The sequence below is a fragment of the Muscardinus avellanarius genome (genome assembly GCF_963383645.1).
Source record: "Muscardinus avellanarius genome assembly, chromosome: 1".
Taxonomy (NCBI): Eukaryota; Metazoa; Chordata; class Mammalia; order Rodentia; family Gliridae; genus Muscardinus; species Muscardinus avellanarius.
This window is the reverse complement of record NC_137786.1, coordinates 31,477,704-31,492,354: the sequence shown is the minus strand read 5'-3', so window position 1 is coordinate 31,492,354 and position 14,651 is coordinate 31,477,704. Positions and strand designations below refer to the sequence as shown.

At 45.7% G+C, this 14,651-nt stretch overlaps 1 protein-coding gene across 2 annotated transcripts; it reads left to right on the top strand.

Moving 5' to 3' along the window:
* Positions 1-4,095: 4,095 nt before the first annotated feature.
* CAPSL (calcyphosine like) lies at positions 4,096-13,431 on the top strand (the record flags this gene model as incomplete). 2 transcript variants are annotated; one of them, XM_080716918.1, is made up of 4 exons in its annotated part: positions 4,096-4,238; positions 8,603-8,780; positions 9,050-9,259; positions 13,330-13,431. In XM_080716918.1, 4 exons carry the CDS (start codon positions 4,102-4,104, stop codon positions 13,429-13,431), a joined length of 627 nt encoding a protein of 208 aa, XP_080573044.1. The 2 variants fall into 2 exon arrangements, with proteins under 2 accessions (XP_080573044.1, XP_080573043.1); XM_080716917.1 differs by lacking the exon at positions 9,050-9,259 and having other exon boundaries at positions 4,102-4,238.
* Positions 13,432-14,651: the final 1,220 nt, after the last annotated feature.

The following is a 14,651-nucleotide window of genomic DNA, read 5'->3' as shown; positions in this document are numbered from 1 at the left end:
TGTCCGAAAGAAAAAACCTGGGTGGGCAGTGTCAGAGAAATCAGGGGGGTTGCCTCTTTGGCAGTAAGATGTGTGTTTGCAGGTTGTTGGCTATAGAGTCTGACCTGAAAATGAAAGGGAAGAGAAAGTTAGAAATTGGGAGTTAAGTGAGGGCGGTTAATTCAGTGTATTGCCACCAGGGGGCACCAAAGACAACTTAATAAGGCCAAGGCTGGGCCTTCACCATTTCCTGCTTCTCCTAAGGGTCAGTTTAAATCTCCCTGAACCTTCATGGAGAGACAAACTTGTATATATTTCTGGCTTTCCACATCCCATACCACAAGAACTCCTGAAATCTAGGCAGACAGAGAGCTCTGTCAGTGGCAGCCGGCTGTGCCAGGGCAGCGGGCTGAGGCCGCCAGCCTCCCCTGGAACCATTGCGGCAGCCTTCTTGGCCTGCGCTGTGGGGGGCTTCTCTGCCCCCAGTCTCCAGGCTTCTGTGTCTCATCGCTCCATGATTGTCCCTTTTCCCCTTCCCACCTGCTGCGCTGTTGGGGAGCAACAAACAAGAGCTGGGGGTGACAGGCCTGCCCCTCCCCACATTGTCTCTTGCCATTTTGATTGTCTCCTCCTCCCTCTATCCACAAGGCCCAGACAGCACTCTGGAGACAGCACCCTCCTCGCAGCCAGCCGGCCCCACCTCCCCGTCCGTTCTCCACCCCAGGGAAGCGTCTCCTAAAACAGAAATGTTTTCTCCTTTTGGAGCCCTCTGAAGCTCCGGCGCCAGGCTCTTTGGGATCCCATGCTGGTTTACCTCCTGGCCGCCCTCCTGCCTTACATTTCCCTGCCCCAAATCGTTCCCAGTCTCCACGACCCTTCACCTCTCTCCCCCGTATTCCCATTCTCCAACCTACTAAAACACTTGGCTTTCTCTAATTATATGATGATTTTCTCTTTCATTTTGGCTTAAGCACCACAGTGCCGCTCCTTTGACCCTCGTGGTCCCCACAAGCCTCCCCAGCCTCCTTCCACTAGGATTAAAGCTTAGACAAGATCCTATTCAAGATGCCTCCATTCCAAAGTTGGGTTAGTGGCCTTCTTGTATTTTTCTGACTCAGCTACTACCCACCACCTGGATTTACACGTCGTCTACGCCGTTTACGCCGTCTACACCCTCACCCAGCACACTGCACCTCATAGTAGACATTTGTTGAATAAACAGCCCTGCGCCTGGCCAGGGAAGTGCGCAGATGCGAGCCACCACGCGGTGGCGCTGTGGCCACGCTGATCCTGCACCTGGAGAGTCCCTGCTCTGCCTGCACTGGCCAGTGGGGTTCTCTTGTCATCACTCAAGTCTGAAAGGGTCTCCTGGAGTCAGGAGCACTTCCAGCTAGCTGTGATGTGGGTAACATCATGTTTCAGGCAGTCTCTTGCCCCGTTGCCCAATGAGTTCATGCAAACCTCAGGAGCTCCGAACACTGCCCAGCTTTAGCAGAGACCGTGCCCAACTTCTGTCCTCCAAAGCCTTTTGGCTGCTGTGAAGAAAGCTGCCATAGACTCGTTTATTTCTGTTTTTAGTTTAGCTCCTAGGGTTTTTGTGAGGATTGAGTGTATGCAACAGAGACACAAGAACTGCTAGAACTGGATGCCTTTAATATTTTCCCAAATATCTGCAAGGAAAGCCCTACCTGGTTTCTGTGTCAAGTTGGGGAGTTGGCCCTCACTTTCTCCCCACGTCTGGCTTTTAGTCGATGTCTCTGTTGGTTACTCACTTGCTGTTATGGATTGTGTGGGAAAGTCATAGCAAGCAGTAGACAAAGCAGAGGAGAAGTAGTAGAAGTGAGGATGGGGCTTGGTGGCCAGTGAGACCAGCGTCCTAGGATGAGGTGAAGGTGCAGGAAAAACTGCTGGGAAGTCCTGGGAAGGAGGAGCCCTGAGGAGGGACTGGAGGAGAGAGGGCATGTTATCAAGGCCAGTTCCTGCTCCTCGGCGGGCGGGAGGGGCTGGGGTAGGCTGGGGCTGATGCTACTTAGAGAACATGCTCAGGGCAAGAAGGGGGCTCCTGTGAGCAGCAGGTGGTTGCAGGAGGGAATTCCGGATCTTTGGGGAACACGAGGTTCTGGTTGTGGACGAGGGGTTCTATGGGAGGGCGGGAAAATAGGGAGCTCTGGGAATGTTTAGCTGGTCACATGACAAAACAGTAGCAGACAAATGCCAGTGCTAAGAAAATTAAGCTTCCAGTAAGGCAGCCGATAAGGCTGCAGATGTCCTCGTATGAGCACTGGAACTCAGGCTTTGCACACGCCTGCCAAGAGCGGACACGGAGGTCTCCAGAGCAGAGGGTGCCGCCATCTGGAATTCTAGGGAATTTCTGCTTCTTTGGCACCAGGGATGCCAGAGGAAGACTGTGCTTTAGGCAGAGTGGGAGGTCTTCCTAATGAGGGGTAAAGCAGCGACCCAGAGGCCGGGAGCACTGAGACCAATCACTCTCCCCCTCGCTCAGGTGGTGGGATTGGGAGGAAGGGCAGGAGGAGGCGGTCCTGTGCAGTGGCCAGGGAGGCTGCGGGAAATGGCGTGAGTTGACTGGGTGCCCTCCTGAATTATCTACTCTGGCCTCGGTTTCTGGCTTGAGACTCTCTTTCTCAGAAGTTAGTGTTTCCTTTGTAGGGAGACCTTTCAGGTTGTGTAGGAGAGCAGGGGCCTTGGCATGGGACAGGACACAGATCTGAGGGTTGCTGTCTTTGATGAAAATAAATTCTGTCTTCAGATGCCCTCAGGGACGTGCCTGAAGAATTTGGCCAAGGAGGGAACCTGAAAGTCAAGGGTAGAAGTGTTCTAGCACTGTTTCCCCCACCACACATTGATCTAACACTGTCCCACCCCCACATTGAGTGTCCATTTTGTCACATACTTCCTGCCCTCTTGTTCCTCGTTCTTTTCTTTAACAGCTCATGTTAAAGTAGCTTCTAGAATCTTCCATCTACTGGGTCGGGGCGCTCATGGGAAGTGCTAGGTTTTGGAGATGGGATGAAATTCCAAGATCATCTACTCCAGTCCTTACATTGAACACGGGGGGAGACAACGGAAGCTTTGAGGATCAGCTGAGGAGGCAAGAGTAGAGCCTGGGTCCCCAGGCTCCCAGCCCAGGTCTCTTTCCACTGCTTTGATAGTTTGAGCTCAAGTTTCCAAGCCTACTTGGGAGGCGGTACTTTACCACACTCTCCTATTCTGAGTAAATATATATGTGTGCTGGGGATTGAATCCAGGGACGTTCCACCTCCAAGCTACACCCTCGGCCTTATTTATTTATTTATTTATTTATTTATTTATTTATTTATTTGCAGAGTCTCACTAAACTGCTGAGGCTGTCCTAAAACTTGAGTCCTGGGATTACAGGCATGTGCCACCATGCCCAGCTTTACTCTGAATATTTAAAACATAAAAGCCAAACTGGAGGAAAAAAAAAAAGTACATACGTGTGTGTGTATGTGTGTGTGTGTGTGTGTGTGTGTGTGTGTGTGTGCATGTCAGTTGAGAGAGAAAGAGAGAGCATCTCTACCATTTTTTTTCTGCTCAGAACCTTGTTAGGTGTTAAGGGACACTAACCTAGTAATCAAGAACATACTAGTTACTGGTAAGAATCATCAAGGCCCAAATGTTGAACATCTTGGTAAAGACACAAGCAACAGAAAATCAGTCTTTAAACTCTAGATGAGAATATTAAGTGTGTGATCAGGAAATATGAAGAATTCTAAATAAAAGAATAGAGCATGTATGGTTGGTTCAAAAAAGAGAATATACAGAAACTGAATTTTGTTTTATGAACAGAAGGGTTTTCAGTAAGATCAGAGCATATTGGGAACTGACTGTGTAGTTAAAGCTAATTGTGCAGGCTGGAGAAAGCAGGTATCCTCAGGGCTGGTAAGTAAGTAATAAGTATGCTGGGCACGTGCTCAGCATGGTTAAAAATTGGAAATACTGGGAGGTTCGGGACTATTCCTGGGAGATCTGATGACACCGTGAGCACTGAATTTTCTTCTCCACAAGTCTGCTGTCACCTGCCCTGCTGGAGGCGGCGGGCGATGAGGCCCTGGCTCCACTAACATGCCGTTCTCCTCCCAGATGGCGGGGACGGCGCGCCACGACCGTGAGATGGCCATCCAGGCCAGGAAGAAGCTCACCACAGCCACGGATCCCATCGAAAGACTCCGGCTGCAGTGCCTGGCCAGGGGCTCCGCGGGCATCAAAGGACTGGGCAGGTAGGGCGCCGGGCTAGGTCCAGCGGAGGCTAAGAGGCGTGCTGTGATCTTGGGCACGTCATTGTCTCTTAGGATCTCAGGCCCCTATTTATGAAAAGCAGGGTTGACCCTTGTGACAGTTTTTGCTTCTTAATCCAAGATTCAGTATAGTTCATGTCTCACTGAAGGGAGGGCAGTTTCTGGGACAACTGGAGATCAGCTGGGAGTCAGCAGGCAGATCAGAACTAGCAGGGATGGAAGCTGTGGTTTTGGGGCTGGGTTGAGGAGGGACGAGGGGGCAGGGTGCAGGTGTGATTACAGAGTCTGGGACTCTGGTCTCAGACAGTCATGTCTGGCTCACCTGTGGGGTAACAGCTCACTGTTGCGGGGTTCTCCAGGTAGGTAGTTCTCAGGCCAAGAAATCCAAGGGCAAAGGAGACCACGAACCCTCAAGAGCTGATCCTGTGCATTCCGTGGGCCAGACGTCGAACACACCTCAGGAGACTCAAGGGTGAACCGGTTCTTGAGCCCCATGGAGGGCCTGGGCTGACTGAGAGTCATGCACACGGGCCTCCCGTGGTGTGAGAAGTGTTAGTGGAGTACAGGGTGCCAAGGGCAAGGCATCCAACCTTGCATCAGAGGTTGTGGACGGCTTCCCGTGCACCTGGGACATCACGTAGAACTGTCCCATGTCTCAGACCAAGCCCAGCTCTCCCAGAGGTCCAGGCTGTGGTATATGCACCCTGGGAGCCAGACTGCCGCAGTCCAATGGGAAGACAACTCACTTCCTTCAACACGGTGTCCTCCAGCCTCTTCCTCATTCATCCCGGGTCTGGCTGCCTCGTTGTCCTCAGCATCCAGCCCCGAGGATCCCTGTCTTTCCTTTCACTCCATGGACCGTTCAGTCGCATCCTTTCTACTGCCAGTTCCATCTTCTCCTGGGGGGTGCCATCATTTCCTGCCCCTCCCCCAGCCCCTCCGCTGTGAACAGACACCACCATCTCATCCTTGGCTGCTTGCCTAAAGGAGCCCTCTGCCTCCCTTCCTGGACTCTGCCTTTCCCGATGTCCCCTCAGCGCCAGTGAAGGCAGCTCCTTCCTTTTCACCCCTGCCTTAGGGTCTGTTGAGAGAGAAACACTCTCTTACAGCCTGACTGCAAGTCCCAGGCAATATACCCCTCCTCTGTTCATTTTCCCTTTCCCCCTAATCCTGAGTTTGAAGGACATCTCTTCAACTTTACCATCTGCCCATGTTCAGGACACTCATCATTCTGTGAAGTGTTGGCTCCGGGAACAGTCTTTCTACTCTGTCTTGAGTCTGTGTTTTGGTCAAGATGATGACTCCATCATGACCTGAGCACTTTCGTTTTTGACCCTGAAGTCTGATGCTTTCAACAGTATATATTCTTTCTCAGTCATGTTGCCTCACAAATGTCGATCTAGCTGAAGATTCCATTGCCACGGTCTTGGATTCACCCTATGTCTTGCACACTCCTGGGTTCACATATATCTTCATTAACTCCTGGCACATTCTTGGAATGGAGTCCTCTCTTGAGCTGAAAACTCTTTTCACAATTTATATCTTTTTTTTAATCAGGAAGGACCTTAGGTAATCTGTCAACCAGCCAACTACCCACTGAATATCTTTGGTAGTTGCCTAACTGTCCCGAACAAAGCACGGCATCCTTTCCTGTAAATGGAGTTTCTCTGTGGCTCCTACCCTTACGATGCCATCACTGCTCTTACGGTCAGGTGGAAACTTGAGAATTATCTTCACTGATCCACCACAGCGATGACTCTGTTTCTGCAGTATCTTGCAATGTCTTTTCTTATTTTTACCTCAATTGCTCACATGAAGACACTCGTATCTTTCACCTGGACTCTTCCTCTAGCATTCTTATTGGCTCCTTTGCTTCTAAGTGTTCAGTATTGCGGTTCATCCAACCTGCTTTGGTAGGGTTCTCTTAAGGTTTTTTTTTTTTTTTTTTTTTTTTGGTGGTACTGGGGTTTCTGGAAACCCTTCTATCTCTGGGTTATACTCCCAGACCTATTTTTATAATTTTATTTGGAAACAGGGTCTCTTAAGCCAGCACAGCTGGCTTCGAACCGGCACGATCCTCCTGTCTCCGCCTCCCAAGCACGGGGATTACAAGCGTGTGCCACTACACCCGGGCAGGGTTCTCTTAAGTTTTTATGTCAATGATGTCACTTATCATGAAAATCATTCAGTAACATCCTTTAAACTTGATAATAAAGTTTACATTATTTAGCATTTAAGGAGTTATCAAGTTCTTCAGATTGGGCCACTGACCCAACTTTCCATGTTAATTTCATTATTGTTACCTTTGTAGCTGTCCTCCAGCTCCCTCAGGTGCCCTAAGAACACCTTAAAAACTGCTGTTGAGCCAGTGCATGCTTGTAATCCCTGTGCTTGGGAGGCGGAGACAGGAAGATTGCGCAGGTTCGAAGTCAGCCTTGCTGGCTTAAGAGATCCTGTTTCTATATAAAAATAATATAAAATAGGTCTGGGAGTGTAGCCCGGAGGTAGAAGGGTTTCCAGGAACCCCAGTACCACACATACAAAAAAACCCCCCAAAAAGCAAAACTCTATTGATCTGAAATTCATCTGTCTCTCTTCACTCAACACCACTGATCACTCTTCTGACTTCCTCTCTCTTTCCCCCCTACTGTTTTGGCTACTATTTCGAGTTGGATTTTAAATGTCCCCCAAGGCTCATGTGTCGAAAGCATGTCCCCAGTGCAGCAAGGTTCAGAGGTGGGGCAGGGGCGTGGATGGGGGTAGCCAGGAGGATGATTATGTCCCCAGCCCCTCCTCTCACTCCTCTTATTGTCTCTACTTCTGGCCTCCATGGTGTGAGAACATGATCCTTCCCACGTGTCTTGCTGCTGTGGTTTCTGTCTTGAAGCCCGTTGACCATGGACCGAACCTCTGAATTATGAGCTTAAATAAACATTTCCTCCTCTAAGTTGCTTTTGTTGGGTATTAGGATCCCAGTGATGGGAAAGCTGACTAACACTGCCCCTCTCTCCCTCCCTCTCTTCCCCCCCCTCTCTTCCTCCCTCTCTCTCCCTCCCCCTCTCTCCCTCTCTCTCTCCCTCCCTCTCTCTCTCTCTCTCTCTTTCTCTCTCTTTCAGTGAGTTCCTTAAGGACAGAGTCTCATTCATCTTTGTTATTTCTCATTACAGGGGTGTGGTGCAATGTTTGGCAATTTATGTTGAATTTTATTGAGTAATATAAGGTGCTTTAATAACACATTATTTCAGATTTGCTTCTATTTTACAAAGATACCAATCGGTTCATTTACTGTAACAGTGATGTTTGTTTACTAATTTATTCATTCGTTCATCCAGACAATGAATACTGACAAAGTGATCACTATGTAGGAGACAAGTAGCTGTAAACAAGAGTCAGATCTCTGCCTTCGTGGGCTCTATGTTCTAGTCTGTGTGATGCCCTTACTCAAAGTGTTCTTGTTTTTTACATAAAGTGTTAACTACACAGGAGTAGAACTGTAATTTTTATAAATAACTAATAGAAAAACATGATTTGTGACTTGAAAGTTCTACATTATTTTGGCTTTAATAGGGAGCTAAAGATTGAGCAGTCCAGTCTTTTATAGAGAAGTGCAAAACAGAAAATTTACAAGTTATACCCAAGGTCACAAAGCCAGTTTTAGTAATAAAATCGGAATATATTCTGAATTCTTTTAACTGAAAGTTAGCTTTGGGTCTTTTTTAGTCTATTAGCAAAATTTGGATGCCTTAAAGATATTAAGTATGGGGCTAGTCAGCTCTCCATCACTGCACAAAATACCTGGGATAAACAAGTAATAAGAGGAAAAGCTTTCCTTTGGCTTGCCGTTTCAGGTTTGCGTCCATGATCAGGTGCCCCACCCCTTTGGGGACTGTGGTGGGAAGGGCATGATGGGGCAAAGCGCTCCTCTCATGGCAAAAAGAAGAACAAAGGGAGTGTGGTCCTAATATCCTTTTCAAGGGTTATCTAACTTCCTTCCACTAGGCCCACATCCTAAAGGTTCCTCCATCTCCCAATACAGCCACAGGCTTCTGACCAAGCCTTTAGCAAGACTCGAAGAATTGCACCTGTCACATAATTAGAATCACTTGATATAGTGTAGATGTGTGTGTACGCACGCATGCACACACGAGCATGTGCGTGTGCGAGAGGTTTATTTTCCTTTATGAGAGGCTGAGGAGAGGCTCTCCAGTTTTGGCAAGGAAGGTACAGAAGAAAACCCAAGACTTCTGTAATTTACTTAAAAAATCTCTAAGAATGGTTTTTCTTTTAGTATCTTTGCACTTAACACTTTGTTCTTTGTGGATATTTTTTTCTTCTATTTTCTTCAGAGTGTTTCGAATTATGGATGACAATAATAACCGGACCCTTGATTTCAAAGAATTTGTTAAAGGGTTAAATGATTACGCTGTAGTCATGGAAAAGGATGAGGCAGAAGAGCTTTTCCGGAGGTTTGATAAGGATGGAAATGGAACAATAGACTTCAATGAATTTCTTCTCACGTTAAGAGTAAGTGGCCGGGTGAATCAGTGTTATCTGCTGAGTCTGGCTTTCACGTGGTTTGGGTTGGCTATTTTGAGGTTTTGATTTCAGAAGTTGTGAATACACTGTGGAGGGAGTAGTCAGAAGACTGCAGACGGGCTGAGGGACTTTTTGGGGTGATCGTAATGCAACTTATTTAGTGATACACAGCAAACTCACCTCAGCGAAAGAAATATTTTATCACATACAAGAAAGGCTCATTTACATGTGTTGTATGTGCCTTTCTACTTCTCTAGCCTCCGATGTCCAGAGCTCGAAAAGAGGTCATTATGCAAGCTTTTAGAAAGTTAGACAAGACTGGGGATGGCGTTATAACAATTGAAGACCTTCGCGAGGTGTATAATGCAAAACACCACCCAAAGTACCAAAATGGAGAGTGGACGGAGGAGCAAGTCTTCCGGAAGTTTCTGGATAACTTTGATTCACCCTATGACAAAGATGGCTTGGTAAGTTAAAAAAAAAAATGGAATCTAAATAAGATTTCTTCTATTTAATTTCAAGCTGCAGATATAAAATAGGTCCAAAACCATAACATAGTGTCTCAATATACTGATACCATCTTTGTTATTTGTTATAAAAAGAAGTCAATCCAGGTGTGGTAGCACATGCTTGTAATCCCAGTACTTGGGAGATGAAGACAGGATGGGAGACGAAGACAGGAGGATCGCAGGTTCACAGCCAGCCTCAACTACTTAGTGAGCCCCTCTGCAACTTAGTGAGACTCTGTTTAAAAATAATAAAACAAAAATAGGGCTGGGGATTTAGCCCTATTAGGAGATAGAATGCCTCTGGGTCAATCCCTAGTGCTGGAAAAAAAAAAAAGTAAAATATTTCATCCGGGCGTGGTGGTGCACGCTTATAATACCAGCATTCGGGAGGCTAAGACAGGAGGACAGCCTCAGCTCCTTATTCTGGCCCTCTGCAACTTAGTGAGAACGTTTCAAAGTTAAGAATAAAGTTGGGCGTGGTGGTGCATGTTTGTAATCCCAGCGCTTGGGAAGTTGAGACAGGAGGATCGCACAGGTTCAAAGCCAGCCTCAGCTACTTAGTGAGGCTTTCAGCAACTTAGTGAGACCCTGTTTCCAAATAAAATATAATATAGGTCTGGGAGTATAGCCCGGAGGTAGAAAGTCTCTGGGTTCCACCCCTAGTACCACCAAAAAAAAAAAAAAAAAAAAAAAAAAAGAAGAAGAAGAAGAATAAAAAATAGGGCTGGGGTATAGCTCATAGGTAGAATGCCCCTGGGTTCCATCCCCAGACCTGAAAAAGAAAATATATATGTATGTATATATATCTTAGGGACCTTCTAGAAATTTGAAAACCAAAATAATAAAATCTATGTATCATACGTGCACACACACACACACACACACACACACACACACACACTGGTTGGGGATCCACTACAGCTAACATTTTTCATCATGGAGAAGACGTGGTGTTTGAGACATTAGACACACCATGCTGTCATTACCCTATTCATCATACTGAGTTATCTACTCCTATGAGCTAGATGACAATAAAACATCTTTACCTTCAAAATGAGACCATAATTTCAGTTTCAGAGCTGATTCACAAGCCTCTCAGGATGTCTCGCTGCCTTCGCTGTTTATCCTTATGAGCATCATTTGTCATCGCCCTCTGCTTCCTGGAAATGCCTAACAAAGGCAGCTTTTGGGAAAAGGAGTGCCAGATAACGGAATTTCCCCTGAAGAATTCTTAAGTATGCTTTGAGATAAACTTACATTTCTAAACTTCCATGAACTCAAAAACAAAATCAAAGCGCCCCACTCCATTCACCATTTTCTTCAAGTTACAAATAGTAGTATAAGGAAAGACACCTCCATCACTGTGTCTAAGCCTGGATGAAAACGTCATCTCTCGCTGGGCGTGGTGGCACAAGCTTGTAATCCCCGCGCTTGGGAGGCGGAGACAGGAGGATTGCGCAGGTTCGAAGCCAGCCACGCTGGCTTAAGAGGCCCTGTTTCCAAACCAAACAAAAAAAAAAGTATAAAAAATAGGACTGGGAGTGTAGCCCGAGGCAGAAGGGTTTCCAGGAACCCCAATACCACACACACACACACACAAAAAGTCATCTCTCTTTTATCAACAGTACTTTGTAAGAGGCCCAGAGCCAGTTCTGCTTTTAGGTGGCCTAAGGGTTTTGGTATTGGGGCCAGGGGCTTCTCTCTGGCCTCAGTTAACAGTAGCAGAAACCAGGGTGTGTTATCTCTTAACTCCTTGGCTACACTAGAAAAGATAAGTGGTACAGTGGATGGGAAGAAGAGGTGGTGTTTATGGAAAGAAGAAACAAGTCTTCCCTTTCTGAAGGGAATTTCCTCCAACTTTTTCCATGAAACTTTATGGTGAGTTCTATTACCAATTGGGTGGGGAATAGGAAAGGGACCTTACTTTCCTTCCTGCTGACATTTTCTGGTCACATGGGGATGGAGGAGTGCCCCTTATTTTAGGCTAACGGATTAAGGAGATAGATTTATTTTTAAGAGGCCTAGATTCTGCAGGGCAGCCAAATGTTTAGGACAGAAATACCAGACCTGTTATGTTTTTTTCCAGTACTGTTGGCCTTTGATCACTGAGATGTCAGTGGAAAAATAGCCAACTGCCATTTCCCCTAGTTAGCCCAACGCTGCCTGGGTGCCGGGCTGCCTTTGCTCCCTTCTGCAGGTGGTTCCTCCTCCCTGCCAAGGGAAACCTCAGCTGCCCTTTCTCTAACTCACGTCAAAGTAACCAGCTGTTGTGATTCAGATGATTTAAAGTCGTACTCTTGCCCTTCTAGCATTTATCTTAATCAGCCACATTAATCTCTCAAATACTTATAAAGGTTATTGAGGTTTTTCTCATTTACAGCATTTGATGTCACCCGAGTATCATAGACCTTGTCATACTACCCAACCCTGAAGTTCATGATCATCATTGGCTTTTTTAAAATCATAATGCAAATTGCTAGCTGCCACAGAGAACCACAGAGTTCAACTTCCTTGGGAGGTGGAGCCCAAGAATTTGCATATTTAAAAAGTGTATGAGTTGTCTTTCATACACACTCATATTTGAGATTTTGAGTTCTAAAAGATTCAGAAATACCTGTTTTTATTAGTAAATATAATGTTCACATAGGCTTCATTTAGCATGATGATGAATCTGGGCAACATTTGTAAGCACTTGTCAAGAGGGCATCATGCTAAGGGCTTGCTAGGGATGTCTCATTTGATAGGCATAATCAAAATGTGAAAAGTGATTCAAATTTTTGTACTTTGAGTCATTCTAAATGTACAAGAAACTGTTGCCTTATAAGAACTCTATGCTAAACTCTCAAAGAGAATAAATACTTAGCGTCTATTTATTTGTCATTCACTAATAAGCACAGCCCCAGTATTGGCCCAGTCCAGTGTCTTTCTCCTTAATGCCTCTGTTGTTTTCCTGAATAGGAGTGGATTCAAGGGAGACCACTGTGGACACCGTGACTTACCTTTTTTCCTGCTTACTTATAATGTCAGCAAAAAGGAAAATGTGCTAATGAGCTCTTATGATTCTTGAAAGAGATAGGCATATTTCTAAAGACTGGGGGAATGTGTACTGTCTTGGACTAGAAAAATATTCACGGATATTTTTATGATATTTTTAGTTCCTACTGAGTGTTGAGATTTGAGGGCTCACTAAAGAGAAATGAAATTTCCAAACCAGCCATCAATATTGCGCCATATATGCAGATACATGTTTTGGGCTAAATGAGTACCCAAGAGTTCAAGCCTGAGAACAATTCTTCTCTTAACTCAACTAACATGTCATCCAGTGTAGTTGGAGTGCACACATCACCTACTCCCATGAACACATTAAGACTGATAACTTCTTCTCTTTTATTTTCAAAAGGAAAGTAAAATAAAATCCTAGCATGGATAAACACAGTAGTTGATATTCCAAAGCAACAGTCCTGGGCATAGAGTGGAGAGAGAAACTGGGGTAGGGTGGGAGGTGGGAGAAGAGGCACTGTTTTTCTCACCCTGAGCCTTCAATGAATAATATTTTTCTTAGAAATGCATGCAAACTGGACATGTTTGACTAGAAATGTGTTTCTTTACCCACAGGACAGAGCTCCATTTTTCAACTGGTGGACTGTGAATTATCCCGACATGTGACATGGCATGTTTTTGGCATGCCACAGGGAGACATACTAACTACAGTTAAAGAACACTTGTTTCTTGTTCTGAGTTTCAGTCTCATGTATTTGAACCGAGGGGCTCCTGCCTTTGAAGAAAGGATGACAACCCGTGTCTCACGTTCTATTTAGCTGGTTTGCACATTTCCAGCGCTGTCTTCTTCTCCCTGGGGCACCTCACCTTTGCTCTTTCTTCACTTTTGTCTTAGATCTGTTCCTCGGACACACACACACAGCCTCCTTGACTGAAGTGTCCCTTCTGTTTACAGGGATGGAAGTTGGCCTCTGTGAAAAAAGCCAGAAGCAAAGTCTCGTTTTTTGTTTCTAACTCTTCCCCTGCAGGTGACCCCTGAGGAGTTCATGAACTATTACGCAGGTGTGAGTGCATCCATCGACACTGATGTGTACTTTATCATCATGATGAGAACTGCCTGGAAGCTCTGAATGCAGGACCCCAGGACCAGGCCTTGGGGACAGCCACATGACTCCAAATGGTGAAACCTCAGCTCAGAAGCCAGGATTGTATTTGATTTGATGTCCACCTCAGTGTTTCTTCTTTGCCAACACACTACATTTCCCAGGGTTATGATTTGGCAGAAATAAAGACACTAAGTGGTTAATGGTGCCCTTGCCTCCTCTGAAGCTATTTCCTTAGCTCTACAATGGGGATTAAATAAAATTGCTTCTGTAATACTCCTACTTTCACAGCTGATGTATGCAGGTGTCTAATCAAATTTGGATTTCTTCCTTGGTCATTAATGAAAGCTTGAATTATAACCGCCCCCTCCTGCCCATATACTCCCTATTTTTATTTTCTTCTAGAAGGCCTGTTTCCCGGGAGAAGAATTTTTCTATTTTTCTAACTGTAAAACTTTAAATGTTTCAGTATTTATTTGGACATCAGAAGGAGATCACATGTTAGCCCCAATTTCTATAATCAGATCTTGAGATTTAGAACCTAGGGTTTAGGGAAGTCTCAGTTTAGGAAATAGATTAAAACAAGGTTTATTTTGGGGGAGTGGGTGCTCTTAAAGATTGATGCGAGTGTGGAGGTTGTTTCTTTGAGTAAGTAGTAGACCTAACACTCAGAGTGTTCCTGGGGTTAAGTTTTGAGTTTGGGCTGCGCTCTCAGATTTTATGTGGGACATCTTGCCTTGTGATACCAGACAGCCTTCCCCTGGTGGAATGCTTCTTTTTCCTTCCAGCTCTTGGTCAATCACACTGAACTTCCTGCGGCACAAAGAGGCTGGATGTGATATGGATGAAGACAGGCATACTCCAAAGCAGATTTTCCATCTTGCCGCTTCATAGCTCAAAATATCCTCCTCCCTGCACTACAATTAGGTTTCATATTGTTGATGTTTGGGAATCTCTCTGTCAAAGGCTAAAAGACATCAAGGCATCCTCAGCTGGTGGAAAGTGGATGTTGTAACTATACCTATTATGGTCTGTGTCTGAGGCTAGAGACAAAGGCACAGCAAGCAGCCTCAGGTCGTGGTGTTTGAGACACTGACCACTTGCCTTTGTGGCTCAGGAGAAGTCCCTTCTTGTGCCACCTCAGTTCCTGGCTGCACTCACCTCCTGGTTTGGGGACATGGATTGAGTTTATGGTCTTTAATTTAGGGCCTGAACAAACTTGCTATGTTTTGTACTAATTAATTAAT